This window comes from Aulonocara sp. 'chitande type north' Nkhata Bay, linkage group LG20 (genome assembly GCF_057382095.1).
Source record: "Aulonocara sp. 'chitande type north' Nkhata Bay isolate Kocher_YH1m ecotype deep benthic linkage group LG20, A_spYH_male_GT1.1, whole genome shotgun sequence".
Classification (NCBI taxonomy): domain Eukaryota; kingdom Metazoa; phylum Chordata; class Actinopteri; order Cichliformes; family Cichlidae; genus Aulonocara; species Aulonocara sp. 'chitande type north' Nkhata Bay.
The window spans coordinates 13,910,401-13,935,089 of NC_141363.1; the positions used below are offsets into that span (position 1 = coordinate 13,910,401).

At 42.7% G+C, this 24,689-nt stretch overlaps 1 protein-coding gene across 5 annotated transcripts in view; it reads left to right on the forward strand.

The window, feature by feature from the left end:
• LOC147305289 (uncharacterized) overlaps positions 1-22,285 on the forward strand; it is a 255,472-nt gene extending 233,187 nt beyond the window's left edge. Inside the window, exons 1-4 of one of the 5 annotated variants that reach the window (XM_086276148.1) lie at positions 3,223-3,346; positions 3,524-3,701; positions 10,059-10,135; positions 10,629-22,285. In XM_086276148.1, the coding sequence (XP_086132274.1) occupies positions 3,602-3,701; positions 10,059-10,135; positions 10,629-10,754 (303 nt within the window). In that variant the 5' untranslated portion in view covers positions 3,223-3,346; positions 3,524-3,601 and the 3' untranslated portion in view covers positions 10,755-22,285. Of the gene's footprint in view, positions 1-3,222; positions 3,347-3,523; positions 3,702-10,058; positions 10,136-10,628 lie in introns of those variants that run through there. The other 4 variants (XM_086276149.1, XM_086276144.1, XM_086276146.1 and 1 more) reach the window with 4 other exon arrangements.
• The last annotated feature ends 2,404 nt before the right edge of the window (positions 22,286-24,689 follow it).

The following is a 24,689-nucleotide window of genomic DNA, read 5'->3' on the forward strand; positions in this document are numbered from 1 at the left end:
CAAGTCAAATATGTTGGTCATATTGTCTCAAAAGATGGTATAGCCACGGATCCAGAAAAAGTAGAGGTTGTCAGGAACTGGCCAGAGCCAACAGATCTGAAAACCCTTCGCTCATTCCTTGGTTTCTGTGGGTATTATCGCAGATTTATTGCAAATTATTCAAGCATAGTCCGCCCATTAACTGAGCTTACCAAAGGTTATCCACCTACTCAGAAAAACAAGCGATCTCAAACCAAATACCCAACCAAAACGTACCTCAAACCTTCTGAGCCATTCAAAGAGCGATGGGACCACTCCTGTCAAGCCGCATTCAGAAAAATCATTGAATGTCTGACCAATGCCCCTGTTTTGGCATTTGCAGACTCCACTAAACCTTATGTCCTACATGTGGATGCTAGCCTGAATGGGTTAGGTGCCGTGCTCAATCAAGAGTACCCCGAGGGCCTTAAGCCTGTTGCTTTTGCTAGCCGAAAGATCAGTGAGTCAGAACGAAACTATCCAGTCCATCAACTGGAGTTCTTAGCACTTAAGTGGGCGGTCGTGGATAAATTTCATGACTATCTTTATGGAGCTAAGTTCACGGTTAGAACCGACAACAATCCCCTAACCTACGTGTTGACCACCGCAAAGCTAAATGCTGTTGGACATCGTTGGCTTGCAGCTTTAGCCACGTACGATTTCAACATCCAATATCGTCCTGGTCGTCACAACATAGACGCAGATCTATTGTCCCGACAACACACCAATGACACTGAATGGACAGATGTTCCACAGTCTGCAATAAAAGCTATCTGTAAAAAGGAATCTATCTATGAAGCTACTAAGTCCCCTGTCAGGCTAGTAGACCAGCTGGGAGTTCCTACATCCGTGATTCCAGAAGCTTATGTCCTTCCAGTAAGCCTAAAAGCAACTTTGGAAAATCAATTGACTCCTACAGACTTACAAGTTGCTCAAGATCTGGACCCAGTCATTGGACCAGTCAAACAAGCCATCCAGACTGGAAAGCAACTTATCACATCCAAAAATTCACCACCTGACATGTCTTTGTTAAGTCGTGAGAACAGGAAACTTGAACTGAGAGACAAAATACTATATTGACAGAGAAAACTGGACAATGGCACAGTTCACAAACAACTGGTTTTACCAGATCGATACAGAACAAGTGTAATGAGATCACTACATGATGAATGTGGACATCTAGGAGTCGAGAAGACAACAGAACTCCTCAAAGACCGTTTCTATTGGCCACGCATGAATGCTGATGTGGACCAGTACATCAAAACATGTGGACGTTGTGTCTCTCGCAAAACTCTCCCACAACGGTCATCGCCACTCAGTCAAATCACTAGCAAAGGTCCTTTAGATCTAGTCTGTATTGACTTTCTTCAGATTGAACCAGATAACAAAGGAGTTGCTAATGTATTAGTAGTGACTGATCATTACACAAGGTACGCACAGGCATTCCCTACAAAAGACCAAAAGTCAGTCACAGTTGCAAAAGTATTATGGGAGAAGTACTTTGTGCATTACGGATTACCTGCCCGGATACACTCAGATCAAGGTCGAGACTTTGAAAGTCGCCTTATCAAAGAGCTCTTGTCTATGCTAGGTATCCGAAAATCACGTACCTCACCATATCATCCGCAAGGAGATGCTCAGCCAGAACGTTTCAACAGAACCTTGCTATCAATGCTTGGAACTCTTGAACATGTACAGAAACAAAACTGGAGTCAGCACATCAGCCAGTTAGTACATGCCTATAACTGCTCAAAGAATGAGTCTACTGGATATTGTCCATACTATCTAATGTTTGGACGTAATGCCAGATTACCCATTGACATTTGCTTTGGCGCTGTTCTTGGAGATGACGCGGAGATGACTCACCTGCAGTACGTCGACAAAATGAGGAAAGAACTCAAACAAGCATACCATCTAGCTACCGAGAATGCAACAAAGAACCATTTGAGGAACAAGTCACGTTATGACCAAAGAGTAAGAGACCAACCTTTACAAGAGGGAGACAGAGTTCTGATAAGAAACGTTGGCCTTACTGGTAAACACAAACTGCAAGACCGGTGGAAGTCAATACCTTACATTGTCATCACACAGCTGCCAAACCTACCTGTGTACAAGGTAAAACCGGAACAAGGATTTGGAGGTGTCAAAACTCTACACAGAGACCATCTGCTACCAATCGGTTATCTTGTCAGAATCGCAGATAACTCAGTTTCACCTGAAAGAGTAAGAACACCAGTTACTAGAAGACGTCATGCCAACAGACGTCAGATACGGGACCAAGAAGACCGATTATCTGATGTCTTGCCAGACACAGAATCTGAGAATGAGTATGTCTACCAGTACCCCACCATTTCCAGTGACCATATTCAGGGACATGAATTCAGGTCAGACAGACCTAACACAGAATCTCTTCACTCTGATAATTCCCCCTCATCTGAGAGTGAACCGGAATTGGAGGAAGGACCTTCTGAAAGTTCTCATGAAGAGGAATGTCAGCCATCAAATGTGGAAGGAGACACCAGTGATACGGCTGCAGACACCGAAGCGGAGTTGAGGACTCCTGCAAGACCTAAAACTCGAAAGTCAAAGCGAGAGGTGAAACCAGAAATCCTTTTGACCTATGACAAACCTGGAACGCAGTCTGAGGAACCTGTGACTATTGTACACCAAGGCATGGTTATACAGTTGAACCTCAGTAGCACCAGAGATAAAAACCATCATGTAAAACACTCTAAACACCCAAGGCATTACTCTGAGCCCAAGTCTAAAGTCCTGCGTTAGATGAGGACATCTAAATATTTTAGACGGGGAGGGTGTAGCCTGGTCTCAAATATCTATTTTAGACACTACAGGTTAAGAGGATATAAATATTGTCATGTAAAAACTTTATTGTAAATATTTCATAGGTGTTTAAAAAACAAAACAAGAGTTCAAATGCATTAAAAACGTGTTTAAAATCACAATAAATAGAAGTCAATTATAATTTAAGTGTTCATGGAGTTAAAGTTACAAGAAACCCAAAGGTTTGTTATCTAATGTAAAACAAGGAAAACTTTGTATTTGCTTCAAGTTGTTTTACAAGCTCATTTTGGGTTGTCAATCTTGTATTTGTTCTTATCCCACTGGTTGATGTAAACCTATTGTCCAATCAGACGTAAGGGAGGCGGGACTAAGTGAGGCGAAGAAAAGAAAAACTAAGCTAGTGACAGTCGGCAGCAGCACGTTACCGGAGGAGGTTGTGTACCAGAGCTAACGGGAGAATAGTCAAAACAATAACCGTGGATGCAGAGTCTACGTTCCTGTTATGGACTGTTTTGCCCTGTGATGAGTGAGTACTGAATGTGGAGTTAGCATTGAGCTTAAACGGGATGTATAAGTACTTAAAATGTATGATGTTAATCGCGAGTTAGCATGTTAGCATTTTAGAGTCTGTATTAGCTATGTATGCTGAGTATGTAAGCTACAGATTACTCTATGGAACTAAATAGTAATCTCTAATGCACAGTGGACCGAGAGGAATTCTCTGGACCCTTCTGCTGTGGATAGGATTTCCGTGGGTTTGTCCCAGTGTGCTCAGCAGCCCATGTATGCCGCTAATTCCGACCACGTTGCCGAGTGGAGGCCGCATGGTCACAAACCGAGCCTGCCCCTCAGCTTGTCCTCGCACTTAGCCCAAAGGATTTGTGAGTAGCCACGAGCACGTGCGTTTTGTTTTCTGCTTGTTTATCAAGCGAAGCAGCCATTTGTGTGTTTTTCTGGCCCAACGAGCCCGAGCAACGATCAGGCCTGCAACGGTTTCAGTAAAGGAGCTCTAAAAGGTTACAAATTTGAACTGAACTTGAAAGGGGAATATCTTGGATAAATGTGTTGTTTCTAAACATTGACTGTGAATTGTGAAGAGGGAAAAACCATCCAATTGAGTTGTAAGGAAACACTTCAGAACTTGGAATATTGTTTTTTTAATTTAAATCATACTTTGGTTTGACTAAATCTTACATTGTGAATTTAAAGTTTTGTGTTGTGTCATATTTATGATTTGCAGAGTTTATAAGTGATAAGGGTTATTAAAAAGGTAAAAGAGAGGTTTAGCATGTTAGATAAATTCATTATTCTTAGTGAAGATTAAACAGAACTCCTTATTTTCACTAAGTGGAGGCACCGCCAACATTAAGATTTCTAAGTACAAAGGTTAAAACTGGTTAGCTATCGTTTCTCCTGTTTACCAATAAAATAAGTAACGTACCCAGGGCCCCGCTCAGAGTACTATCACCATCTTAACCGAGGGTTAATCCAGAGCTACTTGAGTTGGGTGCTACACTTATAAACACACACAAAGTAACTCCACCAGAGTGCCTATTTCGGGTCACTTTTGCCGGTCCAAGCCGGGGTAAAGGAGCAGGGTTGGAATTGTGACATTAAAAAAAAACCAATAATTGCTAAAAGAAATTTAATTTGTAGTTCTAAATAAACTCTAAATGCATTTAGGACGTTTTTTACTCACTTTATGTCTCTTCCACGATGTTATTTCTCTCTCCAACAACATAGGTTAATATTAGATTAGCATGACCAATTATGCAAATTAGGCAATGACGTCATTTAGCGACTTCTGGCGACTTTTAGGACAACCAATAGTGATTTTTTTTCCCCTCCTTGAATTGCTACCTTATCGTGGTGGAGGGGTTTGTGTGTCCCAGGGATCCCAGGGGCTATGTTGTCTGGGGGCTTTTGCCCCCTGGTAGGGTCTCCCATGGCAAATTGGCCCTGGGTGAGGGACCAGACAAAGAGCGATTCATAAGACCCTTATGAAAAGGACACCGAGAGAACAGTTTACCCTGCCCGGGATAGGGTTACCGGGGCCCCGCCCTGGAGTCAGGCCCGGGGAGGGTGCCCGAGGGCGAGCGTCTGGTGGCCGGGCCTTAATCCATGGGGCCCGGCCGGGCACAGCCCGAAGAGGAGACATGGGCCCATCCTCCCGCAGGCCCACCACCCGCAGGAGGCGCCATAGGGGTCGGGTGCATTGTGTGCCGGGTGGCGGCCAGGAGCGGAGGCCCTGGCGGACTGACCCCCGGCTGCCAAGACTGGCAATAGGGACATGGAATGTCACCTCTCTGGTGGGGAAGGAGCCTGAGTTAGTGCGTGAGGTTGAGAGGTACCGGCTAGATATAGTCGGGCTCACCTCTACACATGGCTTGGGCTCTGGAACCAGTCTCCTGGAGAGGGGCTGGACTCTGTCTCAGTCTGGAGTTGCCCCTGGTGAGAGGCGGCGGGCTGGGGTGGGTATTCTAATATCCCCTCGGCTTGCTGCCGGTACGTTGGGGTTTTTCCCGGTGGACGAGAGGGTTTGTTCCCTGCGCCTTAGGGTCGGGGAACGGGTCCTGACTGTCATCTGCGCTTATGCGCCGAGTGGCAGTTCAGAGTACCCAGCCTTCTTAGAGTCCCTGGGGGGGCGGTGCTGGAGGGTGCTCCACCTGGAGACTCTGTTGTCCTGCTGGGAGACTTCAATGCTCACGTGGGTAACGACAGCGAGACCTGGAGGGGCGTGATTGGGAGGAACGGCCTCCCTGATCTGAACCCGAGCGGTGCTTTGTTATTAGACTTCTGTGCTAATCACAGTTTGGCCATAATGAACACCCTGTTCGAACATAAGAGTGTCCATAAGTGCACGTGGCACCAGGACGCTCTAGGCCAGGGGTGCCCAATCCCGGTCCTCGAGAGCTACCGTCCTGCAGCTTTTAGATGCATCCCTACTCCAACACAGCTGAATCAAATGGTTTGATTACCTCTTCAGCATGCCATCGTGTTTGGCAAAGGCCTGATAACAAGCCATTCATTTGATTCAGCTGTGTTGGAGTAGGGATGCATCTAAAAGCTGCAGGATAGTAGCTCTCGAGGACTGGGATTGGGCAGCCCTGCTCTAGGCCGTAGGTCGATGATCGATTTTGTAATCGTATCAGCAGACCTGCGACCATATGTTCTGGACACTCGGGTAAAGAGAGGGGCTGAGCTGTCAACTGATCACCACCTGGTGGTGAGTTGGATCAGGTGGCGGGGGAGGACGCTGGACAGACCTGGTGCACCTAAACGCGTAGTGAGGGTGTGCTGGGAACGTCTAGCAGAGGCCCCAGTCCGCGAGATCTTCAACGCACACCTCCGGCAGAGCTTCAACAGCATTCCGAGGGAGACTGGGGACATTGAGTCCGAATGGACCATGTTTAGCGTCTCCATTGCCGAAGCTGCTGCATTGAGCTGCGGCCGCAAGGTGGTTGGTGCCTGCCGTGGTGGTAATCCCCAAACCAAATGGTGGACACCAGAGGTGAAGGGAGCCACCAGGCTGAAGGAGGAGTCCTATCAGGCTTGGTTAGCCTGTGGGACTCCGGAGGCAGCCGACAGGTATCGACAGGCCAAGCGGAATGCGGCTCGGGCAGTGGCTGAAGCAAAAACTCAGGTGTGGGAGGAGTTCGGAGAGGCCATGGAAAAAGACTTTCGGACTGCCTCGAAGAAATTCTGGCAAACCGTCAGACGTCTCAGGAGGGGAAAGCGGTGCTCTACCTGCACTGTGTATAGTGCTGGTGGAGCGCTGCTGACGTCGACTGAGAAAATTGTCAGGCGGTGGAAGGAATACTTCGAGGACCTCCTTAATCTCACTGACACGTCTTCCGAGGAGGAAGCAGAGTCTGGGGATGAGGGGAATGACCCGCCAATTTCCGGGGGCGAGGTCACTGAGGCAGTTAAACAACTCCTTGGTGGCAGAGCCCCTGGTGTTGATGAGGTCCGCCCCGAGTTCCTGAAGGCTCTGGACGTTGTAGGGCTGTCCTGGTTGACACGCCTCTGCAATGTTGCGTGGAGATCAGGGGCAGTACCTGTGGACTGGCAGACCGGGGTGGTGGTCCCCATCTTTAAGAAGGGGGACCGGAGGGTGTGTTCCAACTACAGGGGGATCACACTCCTCAGCCTCCCTGGGAAAATCTATGCCAGGGTGCTGGAAAGGAGAGTTTGTCCGTTAGTCGAACCTCGGATACAGGAGGAACAATGCGGTTTTCGTCCTGGTCGCGGAACACTGGACCAGCTCTTTATCCTCTCCAGGATACTTGAGGGTGCATGGGAGTTTTCCCAACCAGTCTACATGTGTTTTGTGGACTTGGAGAAGGCATTCGACCGTGTCCCTCGGGGTGTCCTGTGGGAGGTGTTGCGGGAATATGGGGTGTCTGGCCCATTGCTACGGGCCATTCGATCCCTATATAACCGTTGCAAGAGCTTGGTTCGCATTGCCGGCAATAAGTCGGACTCGTTCCCGGTGGGTGATGGGCTCCGCCAGGGCTGCCCTTTGTCTCCGGTTCTGTTCATAATTTTTATGGATAGGATTTCTAGGCGCAGCCAAGTGGCGGAGGGCTTTCGCTTTGGTGGCCTCAGAATCTCATCTCTGATTTTTGCAGATGATGTGGTTCTGTTGGCTTCATCGGGTGAGGCCCTCCAGCTCGCACTGGAACGGTTCGCAGCCGAGTGTGAAGCAGCGGGAATGAGGATCAGCACCTCCAAATCTGAGGCCATGGTTCTCAGCCGGAAAAGGGTGGAGTGCCCACTTGGGGTCGGGGATGAGTTCCTGCCCCAAGTGGAGGAGTTCAAGTATCTCGGGGTCTTGTTCTCGAGTGATGGGAGAAGGGAGCCGGAGATCGTTTTGTTTTGTTTTTTATTGGTTTTGTCTTAACTAGGGGTAGAAAATGTAATGCGTTGATTGTGATTAATTAATGAAAAAAAATAACTAGTTGAAAATAGAGCAGGGCGATATGGCCAAAAATATTTATCACGATATATATTTGAAAATTTGCGATAACGATATAACCGACGATATAATTGATGCGAGACAAAATACAACTCCACAACATTACTAGCGCAAAAAGACAACCTTCCATTTATTTTCACTTAAACAAGAAGCTGGTTTTTATGTACATTAAAGCTTTATAAAAATGTAACAGTGCAAATGCAAATTCCTTGCTGAAAGTTTAACCAAAAGGCATTTCCAGTAGAAATGGGCTGACATATCCTGAGCATAACCATGTATAATATCCACTGAAGTTAAAAAGAGGTGCTTTGCAACATTAAACTGCAGTGTGCAGTACGTATTTTTCGGACCATAAGGTGCACGGGATTATAAGGCACATTAAGCGAAACAAAGCAGTCAGATAAATCAAACTTTATTAAACTCATTTTTCTTGCTTCCTCCACTTCTGTACCATTGATTCATTAATGTTGAATTCTCTGGCAGCTGCTCTATTCCCATGTTGTTGCAGTATATTAATGACTAACCTCGTATTGTGGATGGATTATCTCAGTTGTTCTCCTGACTGAAGTTTGGTCCGTTTACAGCATCCTGCCATGCGATTGCATTTGTCTCTAACCATGAGGAACCTTCACGTTAACTTTTATAAGTGGAAAAGTGTTAGTGTTCGTCCTCCAGCTTCACTGTTTATGTTATGCTAACATAGCTGTGTCGCTAGCGATCACGTAGCACATCATTATATACCAGCTAGCCCAACTTCAGTAACCCTACAAACGTCACTGCTGTTTAGTTTCCTGTCTTCATTTATGTTGGAAGTGATAGCAGAGCTGTACGTTTGATTTTTTTCAGAAATCTCTCCGTCAGAACATGCTATATCATGCTTAGGTAACTAGCGAAACTAGCGAGCTAACTTCCGCTAGCTTCCTGCTAACTTCTAACTCCGTTAAATGTAATAACTTTTGTTTTCATGGATGCCTGGAAGTTAAACTTTATAGTTACACCTGGTAAAGCAGCAATGCTGATCGTTTTATTAAAGATGAAAGAATTTAGACAGTTTTTAACTCTAAGTGATGCTGCAGTGTTGTTTGACCTGAAGAATACGGAGTTTAGGACCCAGATTACTCCCAGATTTAAGAGCATCTTAGTCCGACAAATATGACAATAACAACGGCCGCTTGCATGTTCTGCAAAAAAATGTGCTTTGTTGTGTATCTGACGGACAAACACCAAACCAGTTCCACATCACTGAAGTTGCACCATTTTTACAAACCAATTCTGGTTCATCTGTTTCACTCAACAATCGGCCATGTGCGTATGAAAACAAAGGCACTGCGCTTGCGCGTTTTACTCCCATTCTATCGCGATATTTCATTTTCCTATCGTTGCCTAACATTATACCGGTATTACCGTGAACGGTATAATATGGCCCAGCCCTAGTTGAAAATAACAACTTCTGCCACTTCTGTCCCATGTGAGTGACTGTTCTCACCTGCAAGTCACATGGTAACAAAACGGAGAGTTGCCTTGAGCTCTGAAAATGTGCACAGGCTAGTTTGTCTAAGTAACTGGCTGAAAGAGATGTACAGTAAATAAGAATTGAGATATTGTGAGTCCAATGGGTTTTTGTTTTTGCACTAAAATGTTTGATGGTAACACTGTTTTAACCTAATGTACAAAATAATTTTGGCTAAGGTTACTCAGAGTTTAAAGGTGAAGCTATTCAAGTAACCTTTTATGTTTTTGTCTTTTTTTTTTTTCAGAAGAAAAACTGCACTTTGTGTTGAAATTTTAATTGTTATTTAAAAATGATACCATTTTGAAAATGTACTTAAAGTATTTAAAATAACACTTTATTTTAAAGTCTGTTATAAAGTCTGTTTCTTTTCTCTGTTTTGCATTGTAATGCAGTTTAAATGTTTTTTTAAAATTAAAAACCCTTTGGTGCTTTGGGGCAAATTTTCTTGTGCGATCAAATGTGCTTAATTAAGATTAATTAATTATGAAGCCTCTAATTTATTTTTTAATCAAGTCCCACCCCTTATCTTAACATATTTAAACAAACATTTGACAAAAAACAACAATATTTTCAATATCTTTTTTTTTATTTTTTAACCGCTATTTTATTTTACGTATTCAGAGAGGGGCCCCTGCACCAGTCCATGTATGCTTTTTTACTACTTTGAAATGATCATGATACACACCAATTTAAATGATTAATTTTAAAATAAAATTATTAAGCTTTTCCTGATATCTTTCCTTTTAGGTAAAACGACAGAAGCAGACCGATACGGACTGATGGTGGGATTACAGCAGAGGGCAGAACCGATGAAGGTGTGCAGGGTGAGAATGGAGAAAACAGCAAAACATTGATACAGTTGTAATTTTCATCTTTTACCCATCTTATTCTTTCTTCCTATTTTCATCCCAGTCTATCCTCTCTGCCTCCCGGTCTTCCTTCTTGTCTCCCCATCTTTCTCACTTCTCTGGGACTTCTTCACTCTCTCTATAATGCTCTGTTTTCCTCCTTGTCTCCACTCTGTCTCACTATCTTATTACCTGTCTTTCACTCTGTCCTGGGTTTTTCCCTTTTTTCCCCAGTTTACTAGAGTTGTAATAGTTTTGTGTCATATGATTAGTTTTCATTGTTATTTTGTTTTGACTTTTTCTTTTTAATTCAGTTTAGTGTAATTTCGTTTTCAGAGGGTTTTGGCTTGTTTCAGTTTAGTTTTCATTTTTAAAAAGTGTACTCTTTAGTTTTTATTATTTCAGTGTTACTTTCAATCTATTTCTTCCTTCCTCTCCATTTCTTTCTTTCTTCTTCTTTTGTCCCCAGCTGGTGGTCGGCAGGGGAGGTCATCCACGAAGTGTCACGCTTTGTCCTCCAGTGAGCGGCGCGCTGCTGCAGCAGAAGGCCAAACCATTGGAGTTGTCGCTTCTGGATCAGCTGTTCCAGACCTGACCTGTCTCTCTTCCTCACTCGCATCTTGTCTTATCCGCTTCTTAGAATTCCTCTCCGCCTTCTTTCCTTGTTGTCCATCCTCTTTACATGTCCTTACTTCCTTTCTGTTTTAATCCCTCCCTGTATTCCTGTTGTACTTCGCTTTCTAAATGTCTTCTTCCCTGAGTGCCTACAATTTCCTGTCCTTCTGCTATTCCTGTCTCCCTCTCCCCTCCCTCTCTCTCTCTACCTTTTTCCCTCTGTGTAACTTTCCCTGTTTTATTCCCTCTTCCTATCTTCCTCCCTCTCCTCATGTGTTCTTCCCATCTGTCTCTTTATTCTTTCCTCTCTTCTTTCCATTTTTCTCGCTCCCGTTCTGTTTTCTTCCCTCTTCTTTTTCGGTCTTCCTCCCTCCCTGTACTCCTCCTGTTATCGCCTTAGTCTTCCTCACTCTTTTCTGTCTTCCACCTTCGCTCTTCTCGCTGTCTCTTCAGTTTTCATTTGTTTTCCTCTCTATTTTTGTTTTTCTTCCCTCACCTCCACCTTCCTTTTTTCCGTTTTTCTTCCTTCCTCTTAATTTTTTCATTTCTTTCCTTCCTGTCTCCCTCCCTTCCTTCCTTCCTTGTTGTCCTTTTTCTCTACATGTCCTCCATCTTTCCATCTTCCTTTCTCTCTGTATTCCTTTCATCCTCTCTCAATTTCTTCCTCTCTGTTGTTCATCCTCTCTGGTATCGTTGTCTTCCTCCCTCCCTTGTCCTCTTCTTCTCTTTGTCTCTGTTCACTTCTTTTTTGTTGTCCCTCATCTCTACCTATCCTTTTTTTCCTCGCTCCCACTATTCCTGCCGTCCTCCTTGCCTCAATGTTGTCTTCCCTGTCCCACTGCCTCTCTTCCTTCCTCTCTACATATTTTTCCCTTCCTTCCTTGTTGTCCTTCCTCTTGTCCTTTGTCTTCCTCCCTGTATTCCTTTCATGCTTCCTGTCTCTGTCTTCCTCCTTCCTTTGCTCTTTTACTGTCTCCCCCTCTTACTCTCCATTTCCTTCACTCTCTACCTCTCCCTTCCTTCCTTGTTGTCCTTTATCGATACCTGTCCTGTCTGTCTTCCTTCCTGCATTCCTGTCATTTTCCATCTCTTAATGTCATCTCGTTATTTTTTTTTCCCGTTTTCATCCGTCTTCCTCTCTGTCTTTGTTTTCCCTCCCTCTCATGTCTTCTTTCCCGTCTTTCTCCCTTTTCTTTCATCTGTTCTCTCCATTTCCCTCACGTCCGCTCTGTTTTCTTCCCATTTTCTCTCTTCCTGTTTACCTTTTTTTTTTCTCCCCTCATCTCTGCCTTCCTGTTTATTCATCCCCTTCTTCTTTTCTTTCCTTCCTATCTCCCTTCCTTCCTTGCTGTCCTTTTTATTCTACCTGTCCTCCATCTTTCTTTCCTTTCTCCCTGTATTCCTTTCATCATCCCACTCAGTTTCTTCTTCTTTGTTGTTCATCCTCCCTGTTATCACCGTTGTCTTCCTCCCTCCCTTGTTCTCTTGTCTTCTCTGTTTACCTCTTTCCTTGTTGTCCTTCGTCTCTACTTATCCTTTCTCACTCACTCCCATTATTCCTGTAGTCCTCCTTGCATCAATGTTTTCTTCTGTCCTACTGCCTCTCTTCCTCCCTCCTTCTTTTCCCATCTTCCTCTCGCGTTTCTCTATTCTTACCCCTCTAATCAATTTTAAATCATGCTTTTTATTTGTTCTTGTTTCTAATGTCTCTGTAAAGCACTTTGAATCACCTTGTTGTTGAATTGTGCTATACAAATAAACTTGCCTTGCCTTGCCTCTATTTGTCTCCCTGTATTCCTTCTTTTCTTTTTGTCCTAGTCTTTGGCTATCCTTAGTCCTCCTCCCTCCCTGTATTCCTTTCATGCTTCCTCTCTGTCTCTTCCTCCTTCCCCTGCTCTTTTACTGTCTCCCCCTCTCTCTCAAATCCCCCCACTGTCTTACCTCTCCCTTCCTTGTCCTTCATCTCTTTACCTCTCCATTGTCTTCCTACCTGCATTCCTGTCATTCTCAGTCTTGTCTTTCATAATGTCTTACCTGTTTCTTTATTTCCTCCTCTGTTCTTTTATTGTCTTCCTTCACTCTACCCACATTTTCCAGTCCTTTGACAATTCCTGTCTTCCTTGCTTTCTTTGTCTTCCCTATAATTTTTGTTTCCCACTCTATTTTCCTCCTTGTATTCCTGCCTCACTTCTCAATGTATTATTTCCCAGCTTGTTTCCTGCATATCTGTTATCCTCCTTCTCCAGCTGTCTTACTTTCTTTCTTCTTGTCTTCTCAGTTTTCATCTGTTTACTCCTTTTCTCACTTTTCTTTCCTTCTTGTTTCCCCTCTTCCTTTTTGTCATTTTTCTTCTTGTCCTCCCTCTTTCTGTTTTCCTTCCCTCCCTCTCTCATGTCTTCTTCCCAGTCTTTCTCTCTTTTCTTTCATCTGTTTTCTTCCCTCTACCTCTTTTTCTGTCTGACCCTCACTTTTCTTGCTGTCTCTATCTGTTTTCCTCTTTCTTTTTTTTGTTTTCTCCCCTCATCTCTGCCTTCATGTTTTCTTCCTCCCATCTTCATTTATTCATTCCTTTCATTTCTTCCTTCTTTCCTCCCTGTCTCCCTTCCTTCCTTGTTGTGTTTTGTCTCGACCTTTCCTGTCTGTCTTCCTTCCTGTGTTCCTTTCATTCTCCATCTCTTAACATCCTGCCCTGTCGCTTTGTTTCCATCCTTCCTTGTATTCCTGTCATCCTCCCTTTCTCAGCGTCTTCTTTCATCTTTTCTTTCCTTCCTGTCTCCCTTCTGTCCTTGTTGTCCATTGTCTCTACATGTCCTCCATCTTCCTTTCTCTCTGTATTCCTTTCATTCTCTCTCTCAATTTCTTCCACTCTGTTGTTCATCCTCTCTGGTATCGTTGCTATCTTCCTCACTCTCTTCTTGTCTTCCTCCTTCTCTTTGTCTCTGTTTACTTCTCTTTCCTTGTCTTTCATCTCTACCTGTCCTTTCTTCCTCGCTCCCATTTTTCCTGTCTTCCTCCTTTCATCAATGTTTTCTTTTTTCTTCCCTGTCCTACTGGCTCTCTTCCTTCCTCCTACTGTTCCATCTTCTGTCCTCAGTCTTTCCTCCTCCCTCCCTGTATTCCTTTCATGCTTCCTCTCTCTTCCTACTCCTTGCATCAATGTTGCTCTTTTACTGTCTCCCACTCTCTCCATTTCCCTCACTCTCTACCTCTCCCTCCCTTCCTTGTTGTCCTTCATCCTGTTTGTCTTCCTTCCTGTATTCCTGTCATTCTCCATCTCCTATTGTAATCTCCTGATTTTTCTTCTCAGTCTTCCTCTCTTTCTGTTTTCCTCCCCTCCCTCTGTCCTTCCCTCCCTCTCTCTCCACGTCTTCTTCCCCTTCTTTCTCTCTTGTCTTCCATCTGTTCTCTCCATTTTCCTCACTCTCGCTCTGTTTTCTTCCCTCTTCCTCTCTACCTGTCTTCCCACTTCTTAGTTTTTCTCCCTGCCTTCTTCTTTCCTTGTCCTTCATCTTTCCATGTCCTGTCTTTCTTTCTGTTTTCATCCCTCCTTGTATTCCTGTTATTCCCCCTTTCTCAGTGTCTTCTTCCCTGACTGCCCACATATTCCTGTCCCTCCACTATTCCTGTCCCCCTCCCTCTCTCCTTCTCTCCCTCTTTCCCTCTCCCTCTCTACCTTTTTGCTTCCCTCTTCATATTTTCCTTCTGTTTCCATTTTCCTGTCATTATTCTCTTTTCTTACTTCTCTCCCTGTCTCCTCTGTTTTCCTCCCTGTATTCCTTTCTTTTTGTCTTCGTCTTTGGCTATCCTCAGTCTTTCCTCCTCCCTCCCTGTATTCCTTTCATGCTTCCTGTCTCTGTCTTCCTCCTTCCTTTGCTCTTTTACTGTCTCCCCCTCTCACTCTCCATTTCCTTCACTCTCTACCTCTCCCTTCCTTCCTTGTTGTCCTTTATCGATACCTGTCCTGTCTTTCTTCCTTCCTGCATTCCTGTCATTCTCCATCTCGTAGCATCATTCGTCAACGTCTTTCATAATGTTTTTACCTGTTTCTTTGTCCTTTCTTCTACTTCTGCTGTTTTTCCTGTCCTTTCGCTACTCCATTCTTCCTCCCTTTCTGTCTTCTTCCCTGTTTTTTGTTTTTGTTTTTTTGTTTTTGTTTTTTTCCTGGTTATCTCCTCAGTTTTCTTCAGTCTTTTGTCTTCTGCCTTTGTTCTTCTTGCTCTCTTCTCAGTTTTCATCTTGTTACAGGAAAAATGTTTCTATGTTTCTTTACCTTCTTTTAAATGTACAAAGATGCCTTTTGTCTGCCCTTTGCCTATGGTTAGATTAGTTTAGAATTATCTTTTTAGACTTTCCCAGCAAACACATCTTGTTTCTGGGACATATTGTTTTAGATTGTTTTATCTTCCCTAGCTCTCTGCTGACGAGACTAGCACCATATATGGAGTTGTTTTATTTTATCTGTTTATTATTTGTTATCCTGTTCTCACTGTCTCTGTGCTCTGTGCCTATAAAAATGACCAAGCCACTGTGCATGGGGTGAGTTGTTCTTAGCAGCTCACCCGTGTACACGTTTGATAAAGAAAGTAACTTTGTCTCATTGTGTCTTTATTTCTCCTGGGTTTTTTACAGAGTTTTCCCCCAACATTTCTTGGTCCTTCGGAGCCGGAGCACCTCCATCGTGTCCCATCTCCGTGACCAGTCCACGTTGTTCGCCTGTCGACAGCCCACACACCAGGTGTGTGGAAAAAGACCAAGAGCGTTAAATTCGGGTCTTGGCCAACGTCTTAGAAAGCGACCCACGGTGGTGGGACCCGATCGAGGTGGACCAGACCCGGCGACACTGACCAGGTAGATACAGACACACTGACACAATCTTGCGTAAAAGCGTATTTTAAATTCAGGGAATTTAAAATAGCGAAAGTAGCTCGTCGCGACTGGAAGCTCCCCACTTCTGTGGGTTTAAAGTAGCTCGTCGGCTGGTAGCTTGGAGCTCGTCGACTGGAAGCTCCCCACTCTTGTGGGTTAGGTTTGGAGCTCTGAGTAGCTCCCCCAGCTGGGTCAAGGGAATAAGTAGCTCGTCTACAGAAAGACTGGCAGCTCCCCTTATGATAAGGGTTCCGATCGCGCGAATAGGTGTGAATGTGTGTGTGTGTGTGTGTGTGTGTGTATTGTTTTAATTAACGGAGCAAGCTGAATTTTCACGGTCCAATAAGAGACTGAGCTGCTCCTACTGTGTTTTTCTTTTACTGCTATTCACTGACGTGCTGGTGAGTTGAGAGAACGGTCGAGTTCCGTCTCGTAAAGTTCACACCGCTTTTGGAAATAGTCTGAAAGTAGAAGGGCGTGTGAGCAACCACTCTCGTCTCTAATACCAGCGAAGGTGATAGCAGCTGTATTGTGTATATATTACTTAAACAAAAATAAGTAAATACATAAATAAGATGGGTAATCAAGCAAGTGAAATTAAAACTCACTCCTGCTGACGAGCAGTGGTGAGAAAAGAAAAGTCCAGACGCCGGACAAAAACAGTGTCTGTAAACTGAGAGATTTAAGAAAACAAAATATAAACAGTCAGAAGAACAGAACTCAACTGCCAGTTTAGTAAAACCAGAAGACGAGACACTGTGCAGTTCCCACAATCCTTTTAGTAAACCATCACTCACTCCTGCAGCCGCATCTGCAGCAACACCCATATCAGGAAGAACATAATAATCCCTTATTAAGTGAAAACTAGAGATCAAAGTAGTTTGAGTTAGTTTAAAAGGGTTGAAAACAGACCCCACTGAGTAGATATAAATATAAAAAGTACGAAATAAAGATGAACAAAGGGAAAATTACAGTAGAAATTATCTTTAGAGTATTTGAAATTAATAATAGCAAGGATAACAACCTGTAAAGTCATATTATCAATGAAACACAGTTGGCATGATGACCATGCCCACAATGTATAAAATGAATATAAAGCAAATAATTCACACGAAAATATTTTAATAACATAAATAAAGTATATTAAGACTGTGTCATTGTTCAGCCAAGGACAGTGTGTGAAAAGGTAACTGTCTCCACCTTGGGAAAAGGATGATTCTGCAGGTCATCTGAAGCCCTTGATGGATACAAAATGAAATATAAATAATATATTATAATAGAACTGCCTGGTCCGCCATGCAACAGAGAGAACAAATGTGACCGCAGATTGGATGAATTCAAAATTATCTGTTTGCTGAATAAGATGATCCTAACTATCAAATTGGCTCAGTAGTAGTATAGTGGTACACACTGATAAAATATTATAATATGCTATTGCTGTTATATAAGACAAAGAGGATAATATTAACAATGACATAATATTAATATGAAGAGGCACCTTAATCGGTTATGATGTGAGGTGGATAATTGTTAAGCAGTAGTCTGCATCAAGCTTAAGGTTTGCTGAAACTCAGTGTAATGACATGTGAGATGAAGACAATACAGAGAATAACTAAACTAATGAAGTGCATAGAGGCACTTGACCAGCTTGAAACCTATCATCCTAGAATGACACATTGCTGAGATATAGAGCACACCTATAATAACAACCAATAAGCAAAACCCTGTAGACAACAGCTACAACTACAGGATTGAGAAGCTGAATTAAATATGTAGACACTGCTAAGCTGATGAGCAGGGGCCCGTTCTTCGTACGTCGCTTACTACATCCAAGATCAAATGACACATCCAAGATCAAATCATCGCGCTAACCGTGAGCTCGCTAATCCGGTTCCCCGAACACACCTGCTGTTGACGATTACTACAGCTGGACGCAGGAATGTGACATCCCTGGGTGTCGTAAAAGGGGCTATGCATCGATAGTAGAAACATTGATCGGCAACCCGCTGATTGGTCGGCGAAAATGTCGAAGGGGCGTGCTCGGTATTTTCCGGCAGCAGAGCAAGAACTCATGAGTGAGGGATTACAGGAGTTTCAGAGTTTAATTAAAACGCAAGAGAACACTGCAAAGGCTGCAAAAGCAAGGAGAGAGGGCTGGCAGAAAGTTGCTGACAAATCAAACTCGTAGGTAATTTAATAATAATAATAATAATAATAATGGATTGGATTTATATAGCGCTTTCCAAGGCACCCAAAGCGCTTTACGATACCACTATTCATTCACTCCCACATTCACACACTGGTGGAGGCAGCTACGGTTGTAGCCAGGCTGCCATATCGCGCCATCGGCCCCTCTGGCCAACACCAGTAGGCGGTAGGGTAGATCTATCATATGACACTATATTGTCCAATATCATATGGCATTATATTATATTATAATATGTTATATTATATCCCCTTTCACATTAGAGCCACAACAGGACCCACAAGAACATGGGAACAAGTAAAAGTGGAATACAGGAGTATTCTACAGAATGGTAATATTTATCTCTTAGATTGCTTTGCGTCTCTTGGCAAGGTAATACTGGCCTGTAATACTCTGTTAGTTTGTTCATAACAGCAACCAAGAAAAGGGCAGAGGAAAAAAAGACAGGTGGTGGTCCTGCACCCCCTCGTCAACAAGTTGGTTAAGTAAATAATACCCTCACGGGAATATCGATATCTCTCTATGAGCACACTGTCGCGCTGAGCTAAAGGATCCTGTCTATCCCGCAATATACGCTGAATTCTGAGGACTCTCCTTATCAATCTTGCACCTTCCGCAATGGGTTGGTCGCGTATACGGACAGGACATGGCTGCGACAGGCTTCCCAAATCCACCTTCGCTTTTATAGCCGTGGTCTCTCATCTTGATTACACGAAGTAATTTACAATTACTACTCTGAAATATGAATTACATCTGTAATAATCACATACATGTAATAGAATGTTAATAGTTCATTTCCCTTTTTTAGGAAATGACCTGTATGTATCTGTGTGACATCAATAAAAGGATCAAGTGCTGCATTATCTTTAGTTACATTGATAATATTTATTTATGGTGAAACAGTGGAAAAATATCGCTGTTGCTTTCGTATAAATGAAGCGGACATACCTGCGTGGCCGCGATCTAATCCTGTTTACATAAAGTAAACCTGCTCCCGAGCAGGTTTACGCTTACGGCTCTGTTGCTATGACAGCAAGTCTCGGATGAGCTTCGGGGAACCGACTGATCCAGGATCACGCGAAATCGTCAACAATCTAATCCGGCTAACCTACTTAGCGAGGTACGAAGAACGGGCCCCATGTTACACATTTTCTTTTCTTTTTATTTATTTGTTTCTTTTAGAGCAGAAGCTGCTGTAACACACCCAAAGAAAGACTCTAGGTCTGACCAACCGTTTCAGTCATGGGCAAAAAGATGACAGTCAATAAAATTCTAAAAGATAATTTATTGACGAAAAATATATCAAGAGATAAAAGATAAAACAGTCCAGTGTCCCACTTATGAATTGTATAAAAACACACAGTCCCAAGGCCAGAGCCAGCTATGCCACACGGCCAAGTTGCACCCCACATGTTGCCTTTAACAGGGTTAGAAGTTGTCCTTGGAGACCCACCACCCTGCAAGCATATAGTCAGTGGTCACTCAAGCCTCTGGAACTCTGCTGCCTTTAGGCTGTGGCATATAATAGGCCCTGGACTGCACAGAGAGACAAAACAACACAGCAGTGTTTGTAGTGTGGGCTATATGTAGACCAGTGTATCAGTGCAATCAAGTACACCTGCCTCTAATTAGTCCAACCCCATTCCAGCCATTGGCTCACCAAAAATGTGACAACCACAAAACCACTCCCAACCCAGTGCAACTTCACACAATAATATGGAGCTGAATTAACACAGGCACATTAGTCTACCATGTTACAAGCTGCATGCTATTAAAAGCCAACATATGCAGACTTCTGCCTTGTTCGGGTGGCAGCATTTTTCTTTTTCTTTTGTGTCCTGACACGTTTATGTTTTTTTGTTTTTGTTTGATTATTTTGTTGGTTTTGGAAGCGATTTTAAACGAACTTGTGATAATACTTGAGAGTCACAATGACACATAGTGATTAGGCATATGATTGAAAAATGCCTAGGTTTAGAGCTGTGAGCTATGAGCTGTGAGCAATGCAAAGTTAAACATATATATATATATATATATATATTTGTATAAATGGGAAACAACCGTAACTTGAAAGTTTGAAATGTGTGAGATCCATGCATTGTTTGAAGAACTAGAAATTATCTAAAACTGCCTTAAGTGAAAATGTAGAGTTGCATCTATTCTCCCAAAAAAAAAAAAAAAAAAGGAGAAGCATTCTGTAACTTAAAAATAAGGCTGACTGTTGACAACAGACTAAAACACGGTGCGCCTACTGACTCTTTCATTACTACAGGCAACAATTTTGCTGACAGAGCAGCAAAATAGGCGGCACAAAAGACAAACATCACATTGATGGCAGTGAACACACATCAGATTCCACTGGATGTGTTGAAAAATGAACAAAAGCAGCAAGCACAGCAGAGCAGGCAAAATGGCTAAAACACGGTGCAGTTCTGACAAACGACTTAATGATGTGTTATGGCAAGCTAGTGTTGCCAAAATTCCTCCACAAAATGGCGGCATTAGTGACTCATGGCTGTACGCATTTGTCAACGGGGGGACTGACCAGTATTGTCAACTCTCATTTCTACACTGTAAATTTTGAAACTTCAGCAAAACAATTTGTCAGAACGTGCATGACGTGTCAAAAATATAATGCTCAGGGAAACCTGAGACCACACAATCCATATGGACTTTATTGAGCTAAATGAATGCCAAGGGTAAAAATACACCCTAGTGGTTATAGATGTATTCTCAAAGTGGCCAGAAATCTACCCAGTGAAAAAGGCAGATACAATTTCAGTAGCAAAATGTATGTCTAAGTTGTAGGAAAATAAAGAGATGATTGTAAATGACGAAGAATGTAATGATGTCTATCAAGTGTCTTGCAGATCACAGCCCGGTGACTGGGTTCTGATCAAAGTGCTCCAAAGGAAAAACTGGAGCACACCCAGGTGGGAGGGGCCATACCAAGTCCTCCTCACTACACCGACCGCTTGCAAAATTGCGGAACGACCATCCTGGATCCATCAGAGTCACTGCAGGCGAGTCAGTGAAGCCATCTAAACACAGCTGACGGCAGGCTTGCCCACTTGTTGTGATCTCGCCCGGTGGAGGGGTCAGCTTTCCTGGCCGGGGGGTCTACTCGCGACAGGAGGGTGTGTCCCGTCGTCATGAGGTGGTGGCTCTTAACAACTGCAGCAGCCCTGACCATGGCCGGGCTCCTCACCTTTGCTTCCGTGAGGGACAATAAGTCACGCTATATGAAGAAAAGGCAGACACTGTATGACAAAGGAAAGTACACCAAGTTTCCCCATGGCTATGCCACAAATTTCTGGTGGCAGTTTACGAACACTACAGCTTACTTGAATAATAAAACTGACTGCTATGCAAATGCAAATACACTTTCTGCCCACCGAGGAACGAGAGGAAGTGTATTGACTGTTCACTCAACGAAACCTGTGCCAGTAACGCGACACTGATGAGCCTCAACTGTCGCTCCAACTACAGCTACCGAATGATACTACAAACAAAGACTCATTACCAGACAGGATGTGCACGGACGGCACCAAGCAGTAAAGGAACCAGAGTTTCGCATCTGAGGAGGAGTGAAATTCTTACAGAGCTTGATCCCCGGCATTGGAGTTGCCGAGGTGCGGGATCACGTGGAAACCAACCGATATGCTCTGCTACGACACATCAACTTAACTAAGGCCCTGGGAACGGCCTTAGCAGGAGAACAGAAGGCCATCAGAACGATGGTGTTGAAGAACACACTGACACTAGACCTGCTAACAGCATCACAAGGAGGAGTTTGCAAGCTGATCGGGGAGACATATTGCACTTTTATCCCTGATGGATACGAAACTGGAGGAGACATTTATGAAGTTTTGCAGAATTTGACCGCTCTGCAAAAATATGTCACTGACCACACACCTGGAGCAGCTACAGCACAAAGCTGGCTGGACTGGCTGTTCAGCGGTTCATGGCTGGCTGCTGTAGCAAAGCCATTTTTCCTTCTAGGTCTCATCATGATACCACTGCTCATATTAGTGTTGTGTGTGTTGCCATGCCTAAGAGTAATGATTTCACAGATGATAACAACTACAATGACTGCTTATGTTGCCGTGCCTGAAGAAGAACAACATCCCGTTGCAATTCTGTTAGAGGAGAACTTGTACTAGCTGCTAATAAATGACGTGGTGATTAAAAATGACTTGTCAAGTGATCATGCACTGATTAAAACATTAGTAGGTTATGCAAGTTTTCATCCTTTTATTTTTTGAAGTCTTCAGTTTTAAACATAAAGTTTTTCATTTTAAATATAAAGTTTTCATCCTTTTATTTTTTGAAGTCTTCAGTTTTAAACAAAGTTTTTCATTTTAAATATAAAGTTCTCATCCTTTTATTTTTTTGAAGTTTTCATTTTAAATATGAAGTTTTCATTATTTTACATATAAAGTTTTCAATTTAAGGTTTGCATCATTTTAAGTATAAGGTTTCATCCTTGTATTTTTTGAAGTTTTCATTTTAAAATATAAGGTTTTCATCCTTGTATTTTTTGAAGTTTTCATTTTACATATTAGGTTCTCATCATTTTTAAATATAAAGTTTTCATTTTAGTTTTCATCCTTTTATTTTTTGTAGTTTTCGTTTTAAAATATAAGGTTTTTATCCTTTATTTTTTGTAGTTTTAGTTTTATTATTTTTTCTTGTTTATTCCACTTGTTATTTCATTTACTATGATTTTCATTTACTATGTTTTTCTTTTTATTATTTTCTTTTGTTTTATTCTTTAGACCAAATGACTTCCATTTCTGCTATGCTGACATTTTGAAAATTAAAAAATTGCTTAAGATACTTAATAAATAACCTTCACAGACAATTGTTGTATACATTTAAAATAAGTTAAAACAGGAGGGAATGTTACAGGAAAAATGTTTCTATGTTTCTTTACCTTCTTTTAAATGTACAAAGATGCCTTTTGTCTGCCCTTTGCCTATGGTTAGATTAGTTTAGAATTATCTTTTTAGACTTTCCCAGCAAACACATCTTGTTTCTGGGACATATTGTTTTAGATTGTTTTATCTTCCCTAGCTCTCTGCTGACGAGACTAGCACCATATATGGAGTTGTTTTATTTTATCTGTTTATTATTTGTTATCCTGTTCTCACTGTCTCTGTGCTCTGTGCCTATAAAAATTACCAAGCCACTGTGCATGGGGTGAGTTGTTCTTAGCAGCTCACCCGTGTACACGTTTGATAAAGAAAGTAACTTTGTCTCATTGTGTCTTTATTTCTCCTGGGTTTTTTACAGAGTTTTCCCCCAACACATCTGTTTTCCTCTATTTTTGTTTTTCTTTCCTCTCTTCCTGTTTTTCTTCCTCTATCTGTACCTGCCTCCCTTGATTTTAATCCTCCCTCTCTCCAGGTCATCTTCCTTCCTGTTTCTCTCTTTTCCTATCTCCCACTCTAAATGTCTTCCTCTCTGTTTTCTTCCCTTTTCCTGCTCCCGCCTTGTCTTCTTCCCCGTCTGTTTTCTTCCTCCTTTCTTTTCTTTCTCTTCCTGTCCTCTTCCCTTGTGTCGTCTCTCTCTCAGTATGCTCTTCCCAGGTTTCCTCGCTGTTGTTCTTTTTTTCCTCCTAGCACCTCTTTTCTATCCTTTATTCCCATCTTCTTCCCTCTTTCTTTTCTGTGTTAGTGTTAAAAAAAAATTAGCTCTGAATGTTGTTGATTTTCTAACACTGACACTGGTGTAGAACATTTTCACACTCCTCAGTCTTACTTTAACACTGGCGATTTTGCTATCCTTCCTCTCTTCTTTCACCCCACCCCCCAATCTGTCGCGGCAGATGACTGCCCCTCCCTGAGCCTGGTTCTGCCGAAGGTTTCTTCCTGTTAAAAGGGAGTTTTTCCTCCCCACTGCTGCCAAGTGCTTGCTCATAGGGGATCGTTTGATTGTTGGGGGTTTCTCTCTAATAGGATCTTTAATTTGCAATACACACCTTGATAAATTGAAGTGAAATTGAACCAAAGCTAAAGTCTTCTAATTTGGACAGCCAACAATATACAATAAACTGAAATCAACGAAAACACTTGGGTGCATTTTTTTTTTCTTTTTAAGTCACTGTTCACATGGCACTCATGCAAGTTAATGACTGTGATGGAGGCTTTTGAAATTTCACATGCGTTTTTGCCACAGCACAAGGACTTCCCAATTTGCCGCCATCACAGTAATGAACTTGCATGTATGCCATGTCAACATTTCATGTGCCATTCTCTTTAACTGACAAATACAACGTAGTTTATCAATTTTTCAGAGTGGTAGAATCTCCAATGATGTGATGAAAACGGATGTAATTGAAAACAAAAAGCTTGAAGGGCTGCTAATGTTAAGGGTTTTGTTTCTATTCATGTCTCCTCCTGTACGAGTTTCCTGATGTACTAAATTGTCCTTCCTCATGACACTGAACCTGTTGTTTATGATGCCATATACCAATAAATAACCAAATATGACTCATAGCATGACAGCAAATCTGTCACACACACACCAGTTTCTCATCTAAAATTTAAATCAGCCTCAGAGGTATGCTCCATCTTCGTCAGTGTTGTGGACTAAATCAGCCACCTCGATCAAAAAAATAACAGTAATACGATAATAACCAATTTTTTTCCCAAGTTGTCTTTTAAAGGAAATTTAGACCAGTTCCAGAGCTTTGTTGTTTGTAGAAAACAATTATTACACTTCCTGGGTTGGTGTGACTTTTCAGTAACTGAGTGCTGCTCTCTTTCCCTTTGAAATATATCCTATGAAGCAGTGGTGCCAAAAACAAAACCAGCAGGAGCTGTTGAAGCTCGGAGAGTA